The sequence below is a fragment of the Grammomys surdaster genome, unplaced genomic scaffold, assembly GCF_004785775.1.
Source record: "Grammomys surdaster isolate TR1022 unplaced genomic scaffold, NIH_TR_1.0 168, whole genome shotgun sequence".
Classification (NCBI taxonomy): Eukaryota; Metazoa; Chordata; class Mammalia; order Rodentia; family Muridae; genus Grammomys; species Grammomys surdaster.
In genome coordinates, this window is record NW_021604616.1 from 1,081,366 (window position 1) to 1,106,615 (window position 25,250).

The 25,250-nt window shown below is 43.5% G+C and overlaps 1 protein-coding gene across 1 annotated transcript in view; it reads right to left on the reverse strand.

Moving 5' to 3' along the window:
* Positions 1-211: 211 nt before the first annotated feature.
* Positions 212-25,250, reverse strand: part of Akap7 (A-kinase anchoring protein 7) — a 69,729-nt gene continuing 44,690 nt past the window's right edge. The window contains exon 4 of the mRNA XM_028766465.1: positions 212-2,299. Coding sequence (XP_028622298.1) covers positions 2,103-2,299 — 197 coding nt within the window. The 3' untranslated portion in view covers positions 212-2,102. The remainder of the gene's footprint in view (positions 2,300-25,250) is intronic.

Below are 25,250 nucleotides of genomic sequence, written 5' to 3' on the forward strand. Positions count from 1 at the left end.
TTGTCTTTGAGTTTTCTGTTCTGCTGTTACTTGTGTCTGAGGTTGACTGCTTGGAAATCATGCAACAGTCTAAAGTCAACCGTGGTGTGACACTGTGCATCTTCTAGCAAGAAAGCAGGAAACATTAAAACTACAGAGACCCTACTCATGGCTTTAGAACAAACACCAACCAGGACCCAATGGTTTCAAGAAGAAAGAAAAGAAGAAAACCAACAGGGGAAAGAGTATTTTATTACGGGGCATGAAAATGTAGGAACATATAAAGGAATACATCATGATGTAATATCATTTACCCAGTGAAAAAATAGCCAAAAATCCACAAGCAAACTGGACCGTGTGTGAGATGACTACATATTTAATCTCTAATCACTTCCTTCCCCGTCATCTATTAGTAGCAGCAATTTTAAAGTGACTACCCAGAGCTGTTACAAATAAACATAACATGGCGGGAAACACTGCAAGAATGCTCGTTTACAAATGAACCAGTGCAAACTACTCAAATCTTGAAGAACGCAGCCTTGGGCTCATCTTCAGAGAGTAGGGAATAAGAACCCTGAACATTGTTCACTAAGAAACTAAAACAAACCAAACTGTACTTTCATCAGTGTAAACTAATAATATGTATATTATAAAACATTCTTAACCCATGACTACAGTGATTACACCTGCTAATGTTTGTTCAAGTACTGATACGCAATAAGCATTCAAACTCTCAGCAAAAGGACCATGAGACTGGATAAGCCCAGACAATGCTTCTTCTGAAGTAACAAGGGCCACATCAACAGGAGGCAGGTGACCCTTAGAATACTGTGGTTGGTTTTGTTTTGTTGTTTTTGTCTATAAAGGATTTTTCATAGTGTATGTGCATATATATGTGTGTGTGTGTGTGTGTGTGTGTGTGTGTGTGTATGCACACATATATCTGAAAGGGCCCATGAAATATCTTACAACAGCTAATTAAGAAGTTATTTCTATAAAATGAGTCAAAAATACCAAAATGAACATTCTAAAACTCAACTTTATGGTAATGACGCTGATGACACTGATGATGCTGATGGTGACAATGGTGACGATGGTGATGGTGACCATGATAAGGCAAAATATGCTTTCTTTGGCAAGAAGTTGTTAATTCCTTACCAAATATTGGTTTGTGGGCTTTGTAGAAACCATAAGAACGCTTTGGTTACTCACCAAAGAGCTACTTAATGGGCAGAGAGTTCATAAACATTTTACCATGCATAACAGTAGTGGAAAGCTATGGCAAGATCATGTTGACATCAGCATTGCTTGTTGGATTACCATTATTAAAAACTCTTCCTTCAGAAAGCTCCTTTCTAATCTTGGCCTGAGTCTCAGGCTTAAACAAAAGTTCTTTGATCTGTTTCACTTTGGACTTCAGCACCATCCTTTCTCGGTACAAAGCTTCATTAATTAAGTCTTGGGTTCCAATTGATTTCTTGCCTAAGGGAGAAAATTATATAATACATTTAAAGTACAAATATCAATGAAGTATATTAAGTATGGCACATTGACTTATCAAAATAAGGCTTAAAAACCTTTAAAACATTACCCACATTTCATAGAAAAGATTGCATTTTGCCAAAAATATATAATTTACATGAAACTTAATTTACTGTAAATAAAGATCACTGTGTGGTAACAAACAGCACATGGGGAACAAACAGCAAACATTGTCGACTCACTATACTCATGGTCATTTCAACAGTGACAAACTGAACTTAGCACTTGATAGCTGTGTGCAAGTTTTGGCCTCAGATAAAGTAGTCAAAGGATCGAAGCAATGTAAACGGCAGCATTCCGTAGGTGGCAAGTCCTCTCCATCCGCCTTTTGAGTCGGGCAGGCAGTCTGAAGTGCCTACTCTCCCTTGTGCGTGGTTGACGGCACGTGGACTTGTGTTGTTCTTCTGTAAATTAATTTCTTCTGCAGGTCCCAGCACCCCATTCTTTTCTGTTGTGTCGCAGCAACACCGAACACATCAATCATAAAAGTATTAGGTGATCTCCAGGGCTTGAACAAGACACTCCGCTAGCACATTGCAGTCAGTCTGAGACTTAGAGGGGCAGCAGACCGGATTCAGCTCTCACTTCCGGTTGTTATCACTGGCATCACCATTCCGATCTCCCTCCTCAGTTTTGGTGGAGTTCCCCTCCCCCGGCTGCTTTTTGTTCTGCGTCTCGTCTAGGTACTGCTGGACAGCCTTGAGCACAGCGTTCTCCACCAGCCTCTTACTGAGCCTGACCAGTTCAGCATCCTCAGGCTCCCTTCGGTCCTTCTCACCTATATTCCACAAGAGAAGAGAGGTCACTGAGCTCGTATTGCCATAGCAACTAGGCCACCAGGGCCCTGCTAGTTCAGCTAGTTAAAAGAGCAAGTGTCCTTCACTCTGGCAAATGGGATCTATAATTCCAACAAGAATGGGTTGCTTTTTCCTATGACATTTGTCCAAGCAGGAGCCTGTCTATTCCTGTAAACTTTGGGCTGCAAAGCAGCCTGACACACCCTGGCAGGCGCAGCCTTTCATTTCTACACGGCTCTGTGCTCCTCTCTCACCCAAGGCTAATGACAGCAGTGGAGCTGCATGTCCCCACACCTGGGGTCTCGAGCACATGAATTTACCAAGGAGATCTGGACCTGCTGCTCCAGTGCTAACTATCAGGAGATCACGATTGCCCCAGTTATCTTACAGGTTAGAATCACTCACGTGAAAACGCTTGGCATAGAGATCCGTTGTTGATAAACTCCCAGCGCTCACACCAAGACACACGTAGTCATCATGGCCAGTAGCAACTGGTCTAAAATAGGACTGCAGGGCTAGCATCCCATTTTTATTTGTTTTGTTTGTTTGTTTGTTTTTGTTTTGGTTTGGTGTGTGTGTGTGTGTGTGTGTGTGTTTGGTTTTTTGTTGTTTTGTTTTGTTTTGTTTGAGACAGGGTTCCTCTGTGTAGCCCTGGCTGTCCTGGAACTCACTCTGTAGACCAGGCTGGCCTCGAACTTAGAAATCCGTCTTCCTCTGCCTCCCAAGTGCTGGGATTAAAAGCCTGCGCCACCACTGCCTGGTTGTTTGTTTGTTTGTTTGTGTTTGTTTTTGTTTTTATAAATTTTTTTAGCATCCCGTTTTAAAAATCTCATTGCTATCACTGTAATTCTAGAAACAGGAAATTCTCCTAGGAAGGGTTAAGATCCTGGAGGGAACTTCCCGGAAGTCACTGCCTAGTTCCATCCCACTGGTGAAGACCCAGGTGTCAGTATGTAAAGGATTCGCTTTACTGCTGTGACTAGGAGCCACGCCTCCTCCCGCATCCTTATGTTCTCCATCACCATCTACACTCCAAATCCTCTCTATCCCCGGGAAAGGCAAAAGGGATCTTGCACCATGTCCAGTCAGCACCCTCAGTCCTTCCACTGAGCTGTAGGCTGGACGGCAGATGGATGGAAGTGAAGAAGAAGGTAATTACCTACCTACCCTAATATGAGCTCACTGTGGGACAAGCCAGGGGCTCATGAGGACCAAGCCAATGCTTAGGACTGGGGCAGGATACCATGGGTGTGGTTAGGAACATAGATGTTATTTTCTATCCTCATATATAAAGGGCTAGGAGAGCAAAAGGTGTGCCCATGACCATACCTGGACCCTGACCGCCTTCAGAGCCCTGTTGTCTACAGCACACATGCAGATTAGCCACCCCCCATCTCCCAGGGACAATCATCACAAATGAAAGGCAGGATGGGTTAAGACCAAGCTAGAGAGATGCCTTAGCAACCGCTTCCCCCTCAGATGTGGCAATATGGCGAATACCATGATCAGAAGTTTAAGCACATGTGCACGGAAAACATGTTCAGAATTGAGTAAACTTTGACTCAGGGATAATTACAGAGAACCTACTAAACAGATACTGTGAAAAGCAAGAAAAAAATTGTTACTAATATAACCTTAGGCAAAAGTTCAGATTTTTCCTAGTAAGAATGCATGGAAATGTTAACTTGCTCTCAATCTTATATTATAATATTTACCCCATATAGATGACATTTCTATATGCATTACAAGCAACTATTTGTGCAGTGGCTCTTCAAATTTAAAACAAAATGAGATGTAAATGAAGGGGTGCTATTTAAGGACCTTTCAAAACATGACTTTTAAAATGACTTTCTAAATATCCTACCTAGGCTCAATACCCAGGCCAGAGATTATAATTTTGTGGACTGTTCTAGAGCTCCAGCCTGCTTTCTCAATGGGTAAGAGAACAAGGTTGAACTTACGCTTCATTAATAACTCATTCTCCAAAATCCCTCCCAGTTCTAATATCATGTACCTTGTTATTTCCAACAATGAAGTGTCCTTGTGACTTTAAACATTAAGATTAATTGTGACTTTAAACATTAAGAAATACCTAGGGATTCTGGTTCTATTATATGTCCATACTCAGGATGCAAGTTCAAGGCTAGTGTGGGCTACAGAGGGGTGCTGATCAACCCCTTTCCTAAAGAGAGGCTGAAATATAAAAGCTTCCCACAAATGGTCATTTCCATTCTCGTTGCCCTGTTTTTGTTCATAACTTTACTTCATTGCAGAACCCTGTTGCTATGTGCTACATATCTCCCCCGTCTTTGAGACACCCAACAAAATGCCTCCAGATTCCCTCTTCTAAAGCGTCCCTGTCAGACCAGGCATGGCAGTGCACCTCTAATCACAGTGCCTACAAAGCAGAGGCAGGTGGCAGACCTCTGTGAATCTGAGGCCAGCCTGATCTACAGATCAAGACCTCTGTGAATCTGAGGCCAGCCTGATCTACAGATCAAGCTCTCTGTGAATCAGAGGCCAGCCTGATCTACAGATCAAGATCTCTGTGAATCTGAGGCCAGCCTGATCTACAGATCAAGCTCTCTGTGAATCTGAGGCCAGCCTGATCTACAGATCAAGATCTCTGTGAATCTGAGGCCAGCCTGATCTACAGATCAAGCTCTCTGTGAATCTGAGGCCAGCCTGATCTACAGATCAAGCTGCAGGTCAAACAAGGCTACATAGTGAGACCTTGTCTCAAAAGAAAAAAAAAAGCAAACAAACAAAACACATTCACTTTGTTAATTAAAAGATCAGATAAAATATCCCTTCCACTCTCCACTTCCCAGAGAAGCAAGTTCACATTTCAGGAGAGTTCCTGAGATTTGCCCAAACAGTCACTATTGTCTCTCGTCTGGTTTGAATTCCAACATCCTTAGAAGTTTCCAGACCATTCCCTATTAATAAATGGCCCCACCCTTTCCCTTTCCATTAAAATTGTACCTACTCCATGAAACTTTCCTTGCTTTGCTCAGTGGGAAGGGCACGTGTATGTGCTCATCGGGCCATTCTGTCACTTATGCACGAATGTGTCCTAAGGGTTTACTATGTGCCTATAGAAATACAGTCCATTTACTATATACCTATAGAAGTACAGTCTAAGTGATTACTATACACCTATAGAAATACAGTCTAAGTGTTTGCTATATACCTATAGAAATAGTCTAAATGTTTACTATACACCTATAGAAATACAGTCTAAGTGTTTACTATACACCTATAGAAATAAGCTAAATGTTTACTATACACCTATAGAAATACAGTCTAAGTGTTTACTATACACCTATAGAAATAGTCTAAATGTTTACTATACACCTACAGAAATACAGTCTAAGGAGTTATTGTATGCCTATAGAAATACAGTCTGTTTACTATATGCCTATAGAAATACAGTCTAAGTGTTTACCATATGCCTATAGAAATAGAGTCTATAATCTCTCAGTCTATAGAAATACCACAGAGACTAAACCAAGATTCTCCTGGCTTTTTTTTCATTCTTTTATAAATGATGGGCATTCTTTATTAATTCACAAAGGCATAGTCTAGTGCCTGGGAACATGGTTCAGTCAGGAATATGCCTGCAAGCAAGCATGGGACCTGCACTTGGGTCCACCAGCAAACACATAAAAATCTGGGTACAACAGTGCGTATCTGCAATACTGGCACTGGGGAGGCAGGAAGAGGGTGTCAGGGGAAGAACTCTGGAGCTCACTGGCCAACTGTTCTAACTGGTAAACTCCAGATTCATTGAGAAAGCCTGTCTGAAAACATAAGGCGGAGTGTGATCAAGGAAACAGCTCCATCTACGTCTGGCCTCTGTGTGCATGCACACACATGTGCACATACACTTGCATGTAAGAACACATGCATCCACTCACATGTACATATACCCACACACAAACACAGGCTTGAGGACAGAAACTATAACCTATCTCTCTTACTTTCCTCTCTGCTGACATATGGCACAGTTTATTCATTACAATGCTCAATATTTTTTTTTGTCTAGTGAATTTTTTGCTGAAATCCTTGGAAGCAGTAGCAGCAGTCTTGAATGTTATTATCATCCTATATAAATAGTACACCATGGCCAGAAATTTAAATGTAAAATTAAATCTAAAATAAGAGCACAGAATTTCAAAATAATTCAGATGCCTATGTGAAAATTTTACATCTACTTTAACTGATGAACCTGATTGGTAAGACAAAATATTTCTTTGAATCATAAATTAACAATCCACAATAAGTAGTTATTTCACCAACCAATCAAAAATAAGCAAATTAACATCTTCCAGATCTGACCTGGACTCCAGCTTCCCCCATAAATTCTGCAAACCCATTCAGGCTATTAATATTATCCCACAGCAAACTGGGTGTGGTGACACAGGACTATTCTAACACCACGAGGTTCAGTCAGGAGGATGAGAAGTATGAGCTCATTGCTGGCCAGCCTAGGCTACATGAGACCCTGTAAATATGTTTATACATGTGTGTATGCACACACATGTGCATCTAGGGAAGACCCATCACAGAGATCTGTAAAAAACTGCAATAGTCCAAGAAACCAGAATCTTCATTCCAGGGAGAACCTATCTTCTAGTTTTCAGTAGAGTTGGTGCAACTTACAGAGATGTTTTCAGATTAAAGTTATGATGTAATCCCCTCTGCTTAACAACTGCATAGGGACAGCAGTCTCTCATGCTGACCGCGGAGATAAAGGGCATTCATTCCCCAGATGCTTCCTTCATGACAGCAGCTCAGCACAGTATGCCAATATACACAACTCTCTTTTGATTCTAACAAGATAATTAAATAAAGAAACAAAAATATTCCTAATAAAAGCATCAAACACTCGATCTAATTTCTTGGTTTATGTGGTGTACTGACTCTCATACTTATTAAAGAGACTAGCTTTTGCCTTTGATACTGTATTTGAGAAATCTCCCTAACATGTCTTTAATGGGAGTGTTTGAGACTGAGTCTCCTCTGTAGCCTAGATGGCTCAGACTCATCACAGAGCCTACAACAGTTACAACAGACAATAATCCCTGACACAACCTTCCAAATGCGGGAATTATAGACATCGACCACCACACCCAGTTCCACAATGTCTTAGGAAGATACTAAAAATATAAAAGAAATGAAACCTTAAAAAAAAAAACTACAAAACACAGCCAAATATGGTGGCTTATGCCAATGACCCTAGCACATGGTCGGCTGCAGCAGGCAGGTAAGTGGGACTCTAACCTGTATTTTATGGTGAGTTTTAGACCACTCTGGGCTATAAAATAAGCTTACCCCAAAATATCAATCACTAAATGAAAATGATCCCACTCAATACAGCATATTCTAAAGGATACAACATTTAAAATATTTCTCAATAAGCTTCACATGAACAATTAGAAGTCAGCAATTCTCTATGAGTGTGGCATGATTTATTATATTTACTGAGATCTTTGGTACCAAATAGGTCAGTGATTAGGTTTATTTTTTTGTGATCATTAAAACAAAACAAAAAACAACAACAACCCCCCCCCAATGGTGGCAAGAAAATTTTAGAACTCCTAGGATAATTTAAGGTAAGTCTTAGTGTTGCTCAGATGACCTTAGCATATGAGCTGAGATGATCCAACAACAGCTGGGCTGATTGAAAGGCTCTAGAGATGCCACCAGCTTCCTATGTCCTGCCAACATCTAAGTGTGTTTATACCAACAAGAATAAATCAACAGATAGTAATATAATTTTTAATCAGATAATATAAAAATGATAGAGGAAGAGTAGCTGAGGATGGAGGGGGAAAGACACACACACACAAACCCCTCCACTTGTATGCACACAGTAGGGGGACATATCAAAATGAGAGCCTTCACACCTGAGAACATCAGCAGTTGTCACTGCACATCAAGTGTAAAAAGCCTCATTAATGAAAGCAGAGCCTCTCCGACCCCTGAGGCTGCAGCAGCAGCTCCCTGGCTGTCACTATGCCTCACAAAAAGCATATTGTATTATACCATAAGCCATATAGGTTCTGTTTGCATTGTCATGAAAAAATACAAAAGAAGAAAAGCCAAGAATATTCAAAAGGTGTGCACACAAAAGGAAGACCGGTATGAAGGCTTAGCCCTATCATACCAGGCCATGTTGAAAACTACAAATGTTAAAAGACAAACAGTAAGGGATGAGGACAAGATTCTCCAGGAAGCAGCACCTGAGGGGCTTTCCAATGTGATTGCAAGGATAGAAAGGACAGACAATGGGAAGTCTCAATGAAAGCACTGTATCCAGGGGGAGATGTAAGTACTATAGCCATTGACATTTGTGGTGGCCTATGATAGTAACTAGTACTTGGGGGATGGTGGTTGGAGGAGCCACATGGTCTCAAAAACCCAAGCAAACAAAAACAAAACAGAACCAGTCACTGAAACAGCAACTGGGATAAGGGAAGTCAGGAAGAGGTTGTCACTAATGCCAGCTTGCCGGGAAGATGTTAGGAGAAACCCCACAGAGGAAAGGTTCAACAGGCAATGGATTTGATGCTTCCATACCTGTGGCCTGCCAATACTTATGTGAAAAGAAGTCATCACCTACACTAGGAAAAACTCAGTGTTTCCAACAAAGGTGAAATTAGTGAGTCAAGTGTGAGCAAGTCAGGCCTGGGACACAAGGAGACAGAACAAATGAGGAAATACAATAGGGGGCCAACAAGCTGAAGGTGGCAGATGTCTGTGTGTAGCCTACAGGGCCAACAGCAGCTCCCCACAAATAACTGCTCACAGTCACTGAGGACTGCAAACCAGTCATGAAAGCCACCCTTGGTGATGATTCTGAACACTCTCAGGTGGCCTTACAGGCCTACAGTCAAGACTGTTCAAACAGCCAGGCCTGGGTGTTCCCAGGCATGGGTGTCCCATGCCTGTATCACAGAACTAAGAAGACAGAGGCAGGAGGGTTAAATGTTGGTGTGAGTTACACAGTAAGGGCTGTGGGCTGAAAAAGACAAATGGAGGAAATGAATAAAAAGATAAAAAATTTCCTTAGATCTGAAGAAGGCCTACCTCAGCATCTTCCCATTACTTCAAAATGTACACTTGCTGTTCTAGAAACCCAATTATGTCTGCCATAGAAAAGGGCTTTGTTTTTAACTGTGGCCATGTATGGAGGTCAGATGTGGTGGCCCACACCTTTAACCTCCATACTCAGAATGTAGAACCCAGCAAATCTCTATGAGTTCAAGGCCAGCCTGGCATGCACAGGACAGCCAGAGCTATGTAAAGTGACCCTATTTCAAAAACAGAACAACAATAAAAATGTATGGCTGGCTATCAGGCATGGCAAAAGACAGTCAACATCACTAGTCATCAGAGAGACAAGTCATAGACACAGTGAAAGGACACTACTCACCCATTCAAATGACTTGGTTTAAAGGACACAAAACACTAAGGGTTGCTGAGGACAGGAAGCCAGCAAGTAGGTCTTCTACTATGGGTGAGAAGGCGCAGATCCCATTTTGGGGAGTTTGGGGGGTAATTCTTAGAATAGTTGGCTATATTCTCACCAAATTATCCAGCAATCTCACCTCTGGCTTGACTTGAAAACAGGTGACTGCAAGCATATGCTCGCCAAATCGCTCACAGCAATATCTGGAACACTACTCAAAAGTCCCTTAAACTAGAAATTACCTAAGCAGCCTCCAGCTGATGGGTGAACCGAAAGGCTGTGAGAGGTCTATGTGATGAAAATACTCCAAAGGAAAAGAAGCGCTGACACATGCTACAACACAGGCCATCTTAAGATACATCAGGCAACAGAGGCCAAACCAAAGAGGATACAGGCTATGTGATTTCGTGTTTGGTGCTACAGAAAAGAAAGAGCTAGATGGGAAACAGAGCGGTGGTTTGGGGGAGCAGGAAGATGAACAGCGAGGGATGTGGAAGAATTCTGGAAGGTGGTGGGGCTGTCTATGATCTTGCTTTGGTTATTATGACTCTCGTGCTCATTAAAGTTCACAGAACTAAACATGAGTCAGAGCAGATTTACTTCATGTAAGGTAGACTTCACTTTCTAAAATGCTAATGGGAACAGTTCTTCCCAGTATTGCCTCCATGGGGTCACCACAGGGCTCCCTGACGAGCCTGGCTGTCACTCTGCCGTTAGCCTGTGGCACCTCACTATTTTGAGACACACCCCAACTGCAACTTGTATAATCTCACGACCGCAGGCCTGTTTCGCGGTTGCTTTCCTTGTGAATCATAGTTTTCTGTTGTGCTCAGTATCAAAATATTTTCCATAAAATTGACTGAGTGACTTGTGAGCGTGGATAGGAGCCAAATAGACCATTTCTCTTGTTCCTTTCTCTGTATCAGACATGTCACCCACTCAATCTGCTCCCAGAGTACAAGCTAGAACTCGGCAGCAGTGTGAGGCTGACAGGTGGTCACTACCCCTGCTGTTGAGATCTGCTTCCTGGGGGTGGCAGACTCTCTACTTTGTTTTCTTTGGGTTTGGCTGTGTTATCTAGAGACTCCCTGTGAGTCCGAATTACAGTCACTATCACATATAGGGAAACCGTGCGGTTTTCTCCCGACATTTCAGCTCCTGCTTCTGTTCCAGTTGGAAGGTAAGAATTTAAGGTCTCTGATTGGTCGTGAAGACCACGCTGGGTCATTCAGCACAAGACTGACTGAGATATATAATTCTGAATCAGGAAAAAAGAGGTAGATATTATTAATACAAATCTGGGTCTACAGGAATATCAGTAGAAGGGTGAATATTGTTGAAATAATATGTTAGAATGGAAAGACGTGTCATAAGCATACATTTTCAAGAAATCATCTCTTGATCTGCAGAAAGCATGAAGTCTGGAAATGGAGCTGTGCTTAGCAGTGTGACGGCCATCTGACTGGGCCATTTAAGAGTGTTTGGACATGATAGCTGACTCCTGAGTGCTCAGTCATTTCACCATAATACTTGCTCGAGATAACACATGCTTTTCCCCTAAGCTTGTATTCTAAACCTGGCCTTAGTTCAAGCAGAAAGGAGGGTACTTTCCCATTCTAAAGGTGGTATCCACCAAGGGAGATCAGCCGAGTACAAGTTGCCAACCAATCTAATCGAATAACATGAAGCATAAGCTATGGCTGCCACTTTGGCTCTTTATAAGCAATACAGATATGCCCAGGTCAGGAGGAATGCTAGGCAGAGAATATCTCCACGGCCACCATGGCGATAACAGCGACAGCTTGCTCTACCCATTTGGAGGGATTTCAGCATTATAAAGCAGGATCAGGAACATTATCTGACTTGGTTTTCATAGTGAGGTAAGGTGAGTGTTAAAATACAATGATACCAGAGGTTTACAAAACACGTGCTGGATTCTACAGCCACAGAGATGGGAATCTGAGCTCTCTCACTAAAGACTGGAAGCTTAGCCCACCCAGACATCAGCCCCAGGCAGGTAGGCTGAGAACTCTCAACCTGGAGCAAAAAAGGTAAACATGAAAATTGCCAATGACTGGATGATTGACTGGAGAACCAGAAATTCTGCGTTCACTCACGGGACCTCCTCCTCCACTGAAAACTCACAGCCTAACTCGATTGACTCTTACAAGATTCCTCCTTCCCTCCTTTGCCCTTCCATTCCTTCCTTCTCTTGTCTCTCCTTCCCTGCCTTCTCTTTCTTCTCTCCTCTCTCTCTCTCATATTTCCACCTTTCCTTTCACAAACATCAACTAAGTGTCCTCTGTCTGTGATAAGCACCTGCACTATGATTATAGAATACAGAAACAAATGCAACATGGCCCTACCTTCAGAAAACCTGCAATTCAATAGAAATGCATGACAATAAATAAAAGATGTCACACATACTCTGAAGGAAAAAGAAGTGTAGAGGGGATACACATATAAAGACTGGCAGGCTAGAGAGAGATGGCTCAGCAGGTAAGAACACTGGTTCCTCTTCCAGAAGACTAAGGTTCGATTCCCACCACCCACATAGCAGCTCACAACCTCCTGGAAGCCCAATCACACAGCATTTGACATTCACTTTTAACCTCTGCAGACACCAGGCATACTGCACAGACATACATGTAGACAAAACACCTGTATATGTTAAATAAATAAATAAATAAATAAATAAATAAATAAATAAATATAAAAATTTAAAGACTATAGACAAGCCTGGAAGGTGGTTTAGTTGGTATAGAGTGCTTGCCTAATATACACAAAATCTTGGGTTGATAAACTGGAAATTCTGGGACATACCTCTAATCTTAGCAATCAATAAGCAGAAGTACAAGGTCAGAGGTTCTACATCATCCTTGGCTATACAGATATCTAAAATTCCAGGCTACATACCCTAGCCCAATCCTCATCAGAGAGGCTTTCTCTGGCAGGTGATGGGAGCAGAGGCAGAGACCCACAGCCAAACATTAAGCAGAGTTCAGGGAACCCTTTAGAAGAGGCAGAAGAAAGGATTATAGGAGCCAGAGGGGTCAAAGACACCAGGAGAACACAGCTCACAGAATCAACTAATCAGGGCTCATAGGGGCTCACAGAGCCTGCATGAGTCTGGGCTAGGTCCTCTACATACATGCAGTGGTTGTCTAGCCTGGCATATTTGTAGGACTCCTATCACTGAGGGTATCTTCAACTCTTTTGCCTGCTCTTGGGACCCTTTTCCTCCTACTGTGTTGTTTCACCCAGCCTTGATATGAGGAGCTGGTGGATGGATGGATAGATAGAGAGGTAGAGATAGAGAGATATATGATATTCCCTGGGAGGCCTGCTCATTTTTAAAGAGAGACAGAGAAGGAGTGGTTCTAGGAAAGAGGGGAGGAGAAAGGGAACTGGAAGGCGTAGAGAGAGCATAAAAGGGAGTCTGTGGTCAGGATGTATTATATGAGAGAGAATAAAAATAAATAAATAGATGGTCAAGTCTAGGGCAAAATACCCAAAGCCTGCCTTGGGTGGGAAGGAGGTGGCACTCAAGTCAGCTCTTATAAATTGAGTATTTCTCAAGTGGACCAGGTAGAATAGCGTGGTATGACATAACACTACCTGGCATACTGCTGGTGTGCCCGGTGTGGCTAATGGCAGTCTTGCTCCAGCGTGTGGTGACTAATGAGATAAGAAGGAGAACAGCGAGGCTGGAAGCTCCCGGGCCATGCTGAGGAGGGCGCAGGGCCTCTATTTCCTTGCAGGATCAAACTAAACTTCAATGTTCTAAGATACTCACAAATTTTAAAGGCTTATCTATGACAAATAGTGGTTCATTTCAACTGCTGAGGTATAATTCTTAGAAGACTGCTGTGTGTAAGTTTGGTTCGCACGGATCTATTACTTAATAAGAAAATACTACATTTGCTACTGAGTGATACCTTAATTCTGTTGTAAATGAGCAGACACTTCTTTGGGGGCCACTAAAATATCAGAGTAAGTACAGAGTAGCTGAGAACATCACAGACTCTTCACATGTGTGTGCGTGCACATGTGTGTGTGTACGTTTCTGTTTTCAATCTGAGTCTCTAGCACACTTCCCCCAAACTCCCTATGCATCTAAGGTAAGCTTGAACAGGTCGTCCTTCCCTAAACCTCAGGATTACTGGGACCACGTGCATGTGCCAGGCATGTCCAGCCTACACAACACCAGGTATCAAACCCAGAGCTTCATCCATTCTAAGTAAGTATTCTACTTATGACTGAGTGAGTAGAGTGTTTCAGACCACAACATCTCTAGTTTCTTGGGTTTAAACATCAAATAAGTTAAGTGTCACTGTTTTGCTTTGATGGCCAGTAAACACATTTCAGAATCTGAACATGAAAACCAGGGAAAACAAGATTTTGGTCACTACGCTTGCTTGTGAACCCTGGTGAGCCATGGACAGAGTCCACTGGATGATGAACAAGCAGTAATGGTGGGTGACAGTGAATGGAAGCACTGAAGAGAGAGAGGGAATAAGACGATCAACCAGCCAAACAAAGTGAAGACAAACACCCCCTGGACATAGACAGGAAAAACGAGGAAAGAAACAGAATGACATCCTCCTAGAGAAACTGAAGCCTGGTGGCCTCTTCACGTGCTTAACTTTAGGGAAAAAAATGATTGCAGAAAGTAACTTAGGGTGAATTTTCCTTTTCTCAGTGTCTTAAGACTACCAATTTCCTAGAAACTTCTATTAGGAACCTCTGATTAGAAAATCAGACTAGCATGTACGTTTATTGAGCACTGTACAGGTGGTATGTGAATGGACATGCATCTGGTCCATCAGCGGGTGTTTGCTTCTGGACTACTTAATCTCCACATATAGAAGAACTGCTACCAGTCAATTCAAAGGTCAGAAGGAAACCATCACAGATGGCAGCAGGTGGGCAAGGAACAGTCACCACTGTGCAGGGCTTTCTGTATAGGCCACGAGGTTGATTCCTATAAGGAGTGGGGTGCTGGAAACATGCACAGGAGACCAGAGACGGCATGAACTCAGCTCACTGCTCCTCCTTATGGGATGAGCCAGAGTCTGGCTCCACAGCAGCTGTCTGGCCACTTCCCTGGAGCACCGGGCATGAGTAGCCAAGTCCACCACCACATACTCTCGGACCTGCTGTCCCACACACGGGTTCCTACTTCTCCTGCTCCCCAACCACCCACTCCTGAACTGTGTTCATGAACTCTCTTACTAATAAACCTGCCTCACATTAAGTACCTGCTATGTGGACTTTCTCCTACCCACATAAGTCCAAAGCTCAATCCAATTTCTACATATGTCAAAAGAAGGATCTGGAAACCAGGAGACTTACCTAACTCTACATTTCTAAAACCTGACAAAGCTGTAACTCAAATACAGATCAGCATGGCTCTGACACATCACACTTTTGACACTGTACCACAATGCTAACCTCTACCTACCACTTTATACAATTATACTCGCTGTAATCCTACACTGCGACATCTAATCATCAAATATGTTAACGCCTTTTCTCTAGTGACCCATTCGGAATGGCGTACCTGTGTCCCTGGGAAAGCCACTCAGTCTTCCTGTGTCCCACTGTCTTTAGTTACAAAGTCCAGTTAACAGCAGCTCTACTGGGCAAGGCTATTGTGAAAATTAAGACAAAACAAAGCAGCAACTGAACTGTAAGGACTTTCGGGTTTTTTCTGTCATTTTAAAAGATCTTTATTTTTAATTGTGTGCATGTGGGAGGGGCAGTGTGTGTGTGTGTGTGTGTGTGTGTGTGTGTGTGTGTGTGTGCAGGTGCCTGCAGAGCCCAGAAGAGAGAGCTCTGGATCCACGGGAGCTGATGTACACACAGTTGCAAGCTCTTTAACCTGAGTGCTAGAAATTCACCTTGGGTCCAATACAAGAGCAGCACGCAGTTTTAACCGGTACACCGAGCCATCTCTCCAGTACCACCACTATTTCTTAAAACTTCTTGAAACGTTGTCTTAGAACGTATGGAAATAATTGCAAACAAGAAGTTCATACTGCACGGACAGATAGTGTAGTCGTGAGTGTAACTGCTTCTAGCAATTCTGTACTGTTCTGTGTAGCTTACACTACACTCCTTTATAATCAAATGATGTGCCATTTTGGTTTAGGGAAGAACTACTGTAAATCAATTAATCTTGCAAAAGGTGTCCAGCAGACATGTAAACAGACTGTACCAGGAATAGCAGGGTACAGATGGCTTTTGGTTTCTAGATGCAAACGTGCGGCGTTGTAAAAATAATCACATCAGGTTCGGTTTGCACGCGACTCCTCCAAGAGCACGCCTACTACAGGATGGGTGTCACGCATTCATGATAAATGCCACAGTCATTCATCAGAGTCATCTCAGCTTTCTCTCCTCTTCTTGGCGATCATTACACACCTTCCATCACAAGGCTTCCTGCCAGCCAGCCAGTCCTTTCTGTTAAATTCCCAAAAGATTCGATATAGTCATTAGCATAAAAACATAGTGGTAGAGTTAAGTTAGAAATAATAATAAAAAAAGGACCTAAAAAAAGAAATTTTTAATAAGCAAGTAAGGACCAGGGAAGAGCTCAGGTCATAGAGGGGTAGATCACAGAGCCACGGGACTCTCCATGTCCTCAAGCACAGAGAAAAGCAGCAGCATGGTGATTCGCCATGTCCGGAGCCCAATGAGTCTTCTGGATCAGGCTTGCTCCGTAGCTGCACAGGGCTCGGGGCCACATCCTCCCAATGCCCTTCCATACCTTCCTCTCACCCTTTCCCTAAGCAAACAAGATTACTAGACTCACTCCACTTCTACCTGTGTGTCCTGGCTCCCCTCGCTTTCTACAGAGCTCCTACAGAGCTGTTAAAAACCTTTACCTAGGGTACCCTGTGGGCCATAGCAGCCCAGCTCAATAGCTCTCCGGGAGCCTGAGGAAAGGGCGGCAATGGCACAGGGCCATTCAGGGCAGTTCCTGATTTTCTATGGGGGAAGGAGAGAGAAACTCTTTTTTCCCCAGAGCTGAGAGAAGTCCCACCGAGAGCTGCTGGGAGCCACAGCCCCCAACACCACGCAAAAGCTGAGAAGGTAGGGCTGGGAATACGCCTCTCGGTAGGTGGTTGCCATGCAAGCACACAGAGCTGAGTTCAACCCCCAGAACCCACACAAAAACGCCAAGGCCACTGCACACATTCATGAACTCAGCACTGGAGAGACAGAACAGACAGGTGAGACTCCCGGGGCTGGGTGGCCATTCAATCTTGCCAAACTGAACGAGCCCCAAGGCAGAAACCCTGACTCAAAAAGAAAACAAAAAGCCACCACACATACATGTGCACACACATGAGCACACGAATAGACACACACGTGTGTGCACATGACTGAACTTAGGAGTGGAGAAGCAGAGGGCGGACAATGTTCATGCAGGCTGTCTTCTCTGCACTCAGGAGCCAATGCATCTTCTCATAAATCCTCCATTTTCATTAAGACTCTGTCTGGATATATCAGCCTCTGTCACGTCCTCATTAGCCCTTCTGTTTTTCACTCTGACTGGTTCCCAGACACCTCCCAGAATTCCTCAGACTTTTCAGCTATTTTAGCGATTGCTGCCTTAGTTCCTGGCACAAGCCTTTGGTTCTCTTTAGCCCTGATGATGGGCAGTCTATCATTCTCAGTGCTGACCTGCATGGGCTGTAGGTCCAAGTCCCCACCTGCTCATTAGCTGGTCCCCACAGCAGGGACTGGCAGTAGTACCCTCAATACAAAATCACAGGACTAGTTTAAGGGCTGTCCACCATTCCCTCCAAACAGCATAAACAAGACTATAGTGCATAAGGAGTTTGAAGATAGGATTTACAAACTGATGACAAATTAGCTTTTAAGTGATTTGTTCTCTTTCATGAAGGGGAAGAAAGAGAACCAGCGGAGATGGCCAGCAAGGGAGGAACGGGGCAAGAGAGGGGAGTGGGATGAAGACGAGTGACATACATACACAATACACCAGTGCTGTAGCTAAACCCAGAAGCCAGTACATTAACTAAAAAATAAGTATAATCTGTGCACCTTAAGTTTGTTAATGTATGTAAATTAGGTTTTTCATTAGAAATATCAACTAATTTGAATTTCCATATACCATGCCTATTTTGAAATAGTCACATTTTTATAGACTTTAAAATGTTTTTATTCAAACTACAAATTTTAGTTTAAAAAAAGTTCACATCATTGTTTAATATGATTAGTACTTTTGTCTCCAAAAAAATAAGAACTACAAATTAGCAGAAACTAAATGTTTCTCTTGGAGCAATGAAAAACATAGATGTTATTAAAACACAGTCAACAAGTATGGGTCTGTTATTAAGCTGCGGTCTCTCCGCTCCAACCCTACCCCTCCTCATTAAGACTGGCTGAGGCCCACAGCCAGACCCTCTCCCAGGAGGATGGCTAGAGATGAAATGAGAACAGCACTGAGGGAACAGAGCTTACCCTCTGCTATTTGCTCCCTGTCCCCATCTCTGCTGCCCCAGCCACCTGCCTCTGCTCCCCACTGCCCCTCACTGTCTCCACTGCTCCCTACTGTCCCCACTGCCCCCCACTGCCCCCCACTGCTCCCACTGTCCCCACTGCCCCCCACTGCCCCCACTGCCCCTCACTGCCCCCCACTGCCCCCACTGCCCCTCACTGCCCCTCACTGCCCCCACTACCCCCACTGCCCCTCACTGCCCCTCACTGCTCCAGGTTCCAGAAGCAGTTGGTTCCAGTTTTTATTTCTTCTCCTTACTCCTCTGTCATTCCCTTGGAGATCCCCAGAGCTGACTGATCTCCCAACATTGTGGGACAAAATTCCAACTTCACTGGTGGCTTTCCCAAGTCCCAGAGGGCCCTCCCTGAAGATAGAAACCCTCTTCAAAGATCTCAGTCACATAGGACCCTTCTTTCTGTAAGTCACCCATGCCTGAAAGTTACTGTATGTTTACGTCAGCCTTGACGTTACACTCATTGTTACTCCAACGTCTATTTCACTATTTTCCTACATTAAGTTTTCCGTTAAAACACCCAGTATAGTTCCCTGTTTACTTTGTTAGGCCATAACTAACATCTGCTATTTCTGTATTTCCCCTCACACAATTGTATAACTATTGGTGATTCCAACAGTACAGAAACAAAGGGCACAAAGGTAAAAGCGTACGAAGTTAAAGCAGCCACAACTGCATTATGTCAGGATCAAACTTTCTCATAAAATAATCTACTATAACCTTTTAATTTAATGCCAAACTTCATGTAGTTGTACATATATAACTAAGTTCTATGAAAAGTCTGTAGGTCTAATTTTCCATTAGTGGTTAAGTTGTATATATGCAGTGGTGAACGGTGAACGTATACTTTCATCCCAGTGAATTCTTGGCTTAGATTTAATATGCCAATTTAAAAAGTACATTAGAATAAATTGAAAGTTTCAAAACACCTTCCATTTTAAAGACAATCACACAGCAGGCAGCACATGCTGGCTTGCTATAACTAGGACTTGCTGGTTCTCAGGGAGTTCAATAACCAACATTTATAATTGAACACAAGGTAGACAATGGCATGCCTAAACAATCACCCAAGCTTGTGTTTTTACACTCTGTGTTTTAAAGCAAGTTTGCTGATCCTAAAGGCATTAATTTGAATACCACTCAGTAGTTACTATAAATTAATTAATTTAAAAGCACACATTATTTTTAAAAAGTTTTGGTCTTCTACTTAAAATTTAATGACAAAACAGTTTGGAAATTTTGCCTTTAAAATCTTCTACCATACAGAGACGAGAGAAGGAAAGACTGCAGGGAGACAAAACTGGAATTTGGGGAGGGCGGCATCTCTGGGATGCGCTAGAAACCTAGGACAATAAAAACCCCCATGAATCTATGAAGGTGAACTAAAATGCTTAGCAATGGAGGATATGAAAACTGAAACAGCCATTTCCTGTAACCAGAAAAGATTTCCAACGGAGGGACTGGGACACCAACCCAGCCACAGAACCTTAGACCCACAATTTCTCATGACAACAAAATGTGCAGGGATAAAGATGGAACAGATAAAAAGAACCGATGACTGCCCCATCTTGAGACCCATGCCATGAGGGAGAGCCAACCCCTGACACCAACTAATGATATTCTGCTATACTTCCAGAAAGGAAGCTAGCGTAACTGTCATCTGAGATCCAGCAACTGATGAAAACAGATGCAGAGACCCACAGCCAAACATTAGACAGAGCTTGGAAAATTCTATGGAAGAGGGGGAGTAAGGATTGAAGGAATCAGATAGACCAAGGACACCACAAGAAAACCTACAGATTCAACTAACCTGGGCCCATATGGGCCACAGAGACTAAGCCACCAAATAGAGAGCATGCAGGGGATGGACCTAGTCCCTCTTAAACATGTAATAGTGGTGCATCTTGATCTTCATGTGGAACTCCTAACAGCAGGAGCAGGGGCTGTATCTGACCACTGACTGCCTTTTAACCTCCTTCCCCTAACTGGCCTGCCTTGTCTAGCTACACTAGAAGATGCATCTAGTCCTACTGCAACTTGATATGCCAAGGTGGGCCAATATCCATGGGAGGCCTCCCTTTTCCTGAGCCTTTTCTGAGGAGAAAGGGAAGTCAGGAGGATGGTGGTGAGGTAAGGAGAGAGAAAGAAGGACCAGAAGGTCATAGGAGGTGAGGTGAGAGGGAGGGACTGGGAGGAAAGGAGGGAGGGGAGGGAGGGGAAGCTACTATCCAGATGTAAAGTAAATAAATTAATAAAATGATAATAGTATGAAAAATGAAATCTACCATACAACATATTGTACATTATTAATACAAAGTCTACTTAGATGTCTCTATTAATAGTCCATCTGCATATTTTTTATTGATAGAAAACTTACTGTAAATATAATTAGAATGCTTCTAGACTTAATGTATCACTATCATTTGACTTCCTTTTTTACGTTTATATGTCTGTGGTGTGTTTCTGTATATGTGGTATGTTTCTGTGTGTGCACGTGTGTGTGTATACATGCCACAGCACATGTGGAGATCAGAGGACAACTTGTAGGGATGAGGTTTCATCTCCTAGCATGAAGGAACAAATCAAGTCATTAGACTCGGCAGTAAGCACCAACCACTTCACTGTAAGACCCAGTAAAGTTAGACATGAGGCACCGATTACAAATCATCCACTGGCCAGTTTATATAAAATCATAAATTATACACTTAAAAAGCACAAAAACACTGACTTTATAGCTAATTTTGGCTGTACATTTAAAATGCTTAGACAGTGTGGCTTTTTATTTTTGCCCTAACTGACATATGTTAGACATCCAATTAAAGTTTGATGCCATTCACATGGCAAATGCTAACAACAGTTCAGACCACAATTAGCATGGGGTGGAGGCTATGGGACAGGTGGGCAAGCATGGACCATTCTGTTCCCAGAGTCCTCCTTCTCTTGCCAGCAGCACCAGTAAACGCCATCTCTTTGGGGAATAGAGAATACATCTTTTGGTTATAAATATCCTTACCTAAATTAGTAAGTTGAGGAAACAATATATGGAAATAAGAAATTAGAAGTTTCAAATATCGTCTATATGGCTTACCATCCCAGTTAACACAACATTTAAGTGTAAGCTACACTTACTGCTTTCAGGTTTTGTCTATGACTGGTTCGCAACTGAAAGCTTTATTTCAGTAGTTCTAAGCTCTGTTAACTTTAAACTCTGACATTATGAACGTTTGTCACGGGGCACTTGATTTCCTAAAATGTGTATTGTAGGAGCTGTGTTTGCTCGTATCAAATTGTAAATGTCACCCATGAGAGAAGCTTATCGAAAATGCCTGTCTCAGTGGTAATTAACCTTCTTTTACTGGACTTTCCTGACTTGGTACCACACTGTTCCGGGCATGGGAAGGGCGTGGCACCATGGGAAGAGCATTGCATCATGGGAAGTTAGTGGCACCATGGAATGGTATGGCATCATGGGTGAGGCATCGCCTACTAGAAAGAAAGACCCTTTGGGTTGGCTTGTACCTACTGAGAGGACAACAAACCTTGGACTCCAACAGACTTGAGTTGGATTCTGCTTTGAAAACTCATATAAATTTAAAAAGAAACCTCCAACAATAGCAGTTATGCATTATTCAGTCCTGTGTCCTCTGAACACCTGGTCAGAGCTTTCTAGACAGGGAGAGCTCAGCAGTGTTAGCAGAAGTAAAACAAAACTTCCTCTGAGCATCTTTAAGGAAAGGCCAGCTCTTACTATAACCAAACACAGCATGAAGGTTTCTAAGTAAGAAGTCATCGAGTTGTGACTTCCCACTGGGTCTAGTGTATTTCTACCAAAACATACACTGGAGTTTGGCACATAATAAACTCATTAAGTGTAAGTTCCCTGCAACTATGAGAATGTGTTAATGTATAATCACAGTTATATTTTAAGTCAGTTTGGCAGAACCAGTGATCCATACCTACCATATACATGGAAAGTCCCACAGAATAATGTCCAAAGTCTATGTTGCAGGTGATAAAAGTTGAACTCAAATACAGTTAAGCAAAGAAAGGGCAAGTATGTATTGCTTTATGGACTGGAGGAGTTCTTAGATATGGCTGAGGTGATAAGGTAGCCTTTCTCCTTCCCCGGCTCTTCTATTATCTGTGCTGCCTTCGTTTGTAGAATAGCCTCTGTTGGACCTTAAGAAGACTAATGTGTGACAATGTGTAAACCACACATTCCTCCCAGGGCAGGAAGCAAGATACTGTGATAGACAGGACCTCAAGAACACAAGTAGAGAATTCCCAAAAAAAGGGCACTCTGTCGAGCTCAAATTCTAAGTACTAATTCCCACTCTGTGGTAAGATAAAGATAAAACCACCACTGTGCCAAACTAAGTTGCAATTAACATAGTATTTATTTATTGCAGAAAATCATATTTACCAAGCATATTAAAGAAGAGTGGCTACCAGGCAGGCATGTGGGGTAGTAGGCTGTGAGAGGCAGCTGAGTACCTGGTTGAGCTCAGGCCTCAAACCCCAGAGACCCTAAGGGACAATAGCTGTTTAGCCTTGCTCCTGGGCCCTGGTTCCTTCACATAGCCACAGCTCTCTACAGCCCCTTCCACAGAGAGAATTGTGACCATCAGTCATGTAGCACAGGTAAACGGCATGACACAGGCCGCAGAACCTCAAGACAGCTCCATATTCATGAGATACCGAAAGGCCAGAGGGTGTAGCCAATTAAGCATTCCTTCCCAGACCCCTCTCCTCAAAAAAGGTATTTAACCTCAGGCCCGCCCTGAGAATACGGGGTATAGCTTCATCTACTTTCCACCATGACAATAAATATCTTAAGGCCCAGACTACCTCTCTTCTTTGGGACCTGCCGAGGGGAACTGTGGAGAAGGTCTTCAACTACAGAGCCGCCATCTAACCTCCCACTGAAGACCTCTCTATGTTCTACCAATGGAGACCCAGCCAAGACCCAGCCAAGGGAGCTACCATGACCAAGAGGCCCCTCCCCACGGGGCACCGCCAGAGCTCATTTTGTTCCCCTTCCCCCTTTGGCTGCAGGTCGGTCCAGCCTGTACTGCCCCACCCCATTTCAGCTCTTCTGCAGCCTCTCAGGGGCACATGAGAGCCCAAGGACTTGAGATCAGTCAGTCCTCGGCTGCCATCTGGCTTGGGGATCCTCAATCCAAGAGCTCTGGCCCCTGCAGGGTCTCAGATTGTGTTCTCCCCACACCTGGATTGGAGCCCTGTGGCTTCCCACAGCCCAACATCCACCCAGCACACGTGATGTGAAATCAGTTGAATTCCCACACCTCTGCTTCCCTGAGCTGCGGCCCTAGCCCATTGGGGCAGCAGACATGTAGGACCCACAACTCAACATACAGGACCCACGCCCGTGCATGCACCACAGTTCACTCAAGGCATGCTGGGTGGATGTTGGGCTGTAGGAAGCTACAGGGCTTCACTCAGGGCATGGGGAGAACACAGTCTGAGACCCCACGGGGGCCAGAGCTCTTGGGTTGAAGATCTCTGGGCCAGGTGGCGGCCGAGGACTGACTGGTCTCAAGCCCTTGTGCTCTCAGGCACAGCTGAGAGGCCACAGAAGGACTGAGATGGGAGGCATACAGGCTGCACTGACCCGCAGCTGAAGGAAGAAGGGGGACAAGATGAGCTCCGGCGGGGAGGGGCCTCTTGGTCATGGTAACTCCCTTGGCTGGGTCTTGGCTGGGTCTCCATTGCTAGAACATAGAGAGGTCTTCAGTGGGAGGTTAGATGGCGGCTCTAGTTGAAGACCTTCTCCACAGTTCCCCTCGGCAGGTCCCAAAGAAGAGAGGTAGTCCGGGTCTTAAGATATTTATTGTCATGGTGGAAAGTAGATGAAGCTATACCCCGTATTCTCAGGGCGGGCCTGAAGTTAAATACCTTTTTTGAGGAGGGGGGTCTGGAAGGAATGCTTAATTGGCTACACCCTCTGGCCTTTCGGTATCTCATGAATATGGAGCTGTCTTGAGGTTCTGCGGCCTGTGTCATGCCGTTTACCTGTGCTACATGACTGATGGCCACAATTCTCTCTGTGGAAGGGGCTGTAGAGAGCTGTGGCTATGTGAAGGAACCAGGGCCCAGGAGCAAGGCTGAACAGCTTTTGTCCCTTTAGGGTCTCTGGGGTTCAAGGCCTGAGCTCAACCAGGTACCTAGCTGTCTCTCATAGCCCACCGCCCCACACAGGCACATTATACATATTAGCTAAATCTTGATTAAAATTTAATTTTCATGACAGTTAGATACTATTTAAGATTGGGGTATGAAGTGTAAAAATTAAACAGTAAATACCAAAACCAAAATGACAAACTGAGTCACTATGTCTCCATACACCTCCACTGTCTGTGGCATGACGCTGAGCACTTGAAAGCTTTTTGAGTCTTTTTACTATGGGTAAAATAAACAAAAACAAACATATCTATGGGAAATGGTTTAATTACACATCTTCAAAGGATTTTGCAAGATTTAAATAAACACCTGAAATTCTTCTCAGAATATGAGGTCACAGCACACTGCTGGATAACAGGATGGCATGCAAATTTTGCTTTTATTTCCTCAGATGATGGAATGAAACGAGAGCCAGACCCAAGCTCTGCAAACATACTACTTGGAAATACCCAGAGCATTTCCTTCTATGTTCTAATTATTCCTAAGCTTGGAAGCTCCTCGACTTTGCACAATCTAATCTTCCAAGCTGACTGATTCAATCTGGCTTCTCTCAGCTTTTGACTGAAATGCTCTGCTTGGCCTCATACTAATTTTGGCAATCTGTTCTAATCATCTGCTCCTTCTCATTCTATGGCTCATTCTGTCTTCACCTGTATCTAGTCTGCTCTCTCTCTCTCTCTCTCTCTCTCTCTCTCTCTCTCTCTCTCTCTC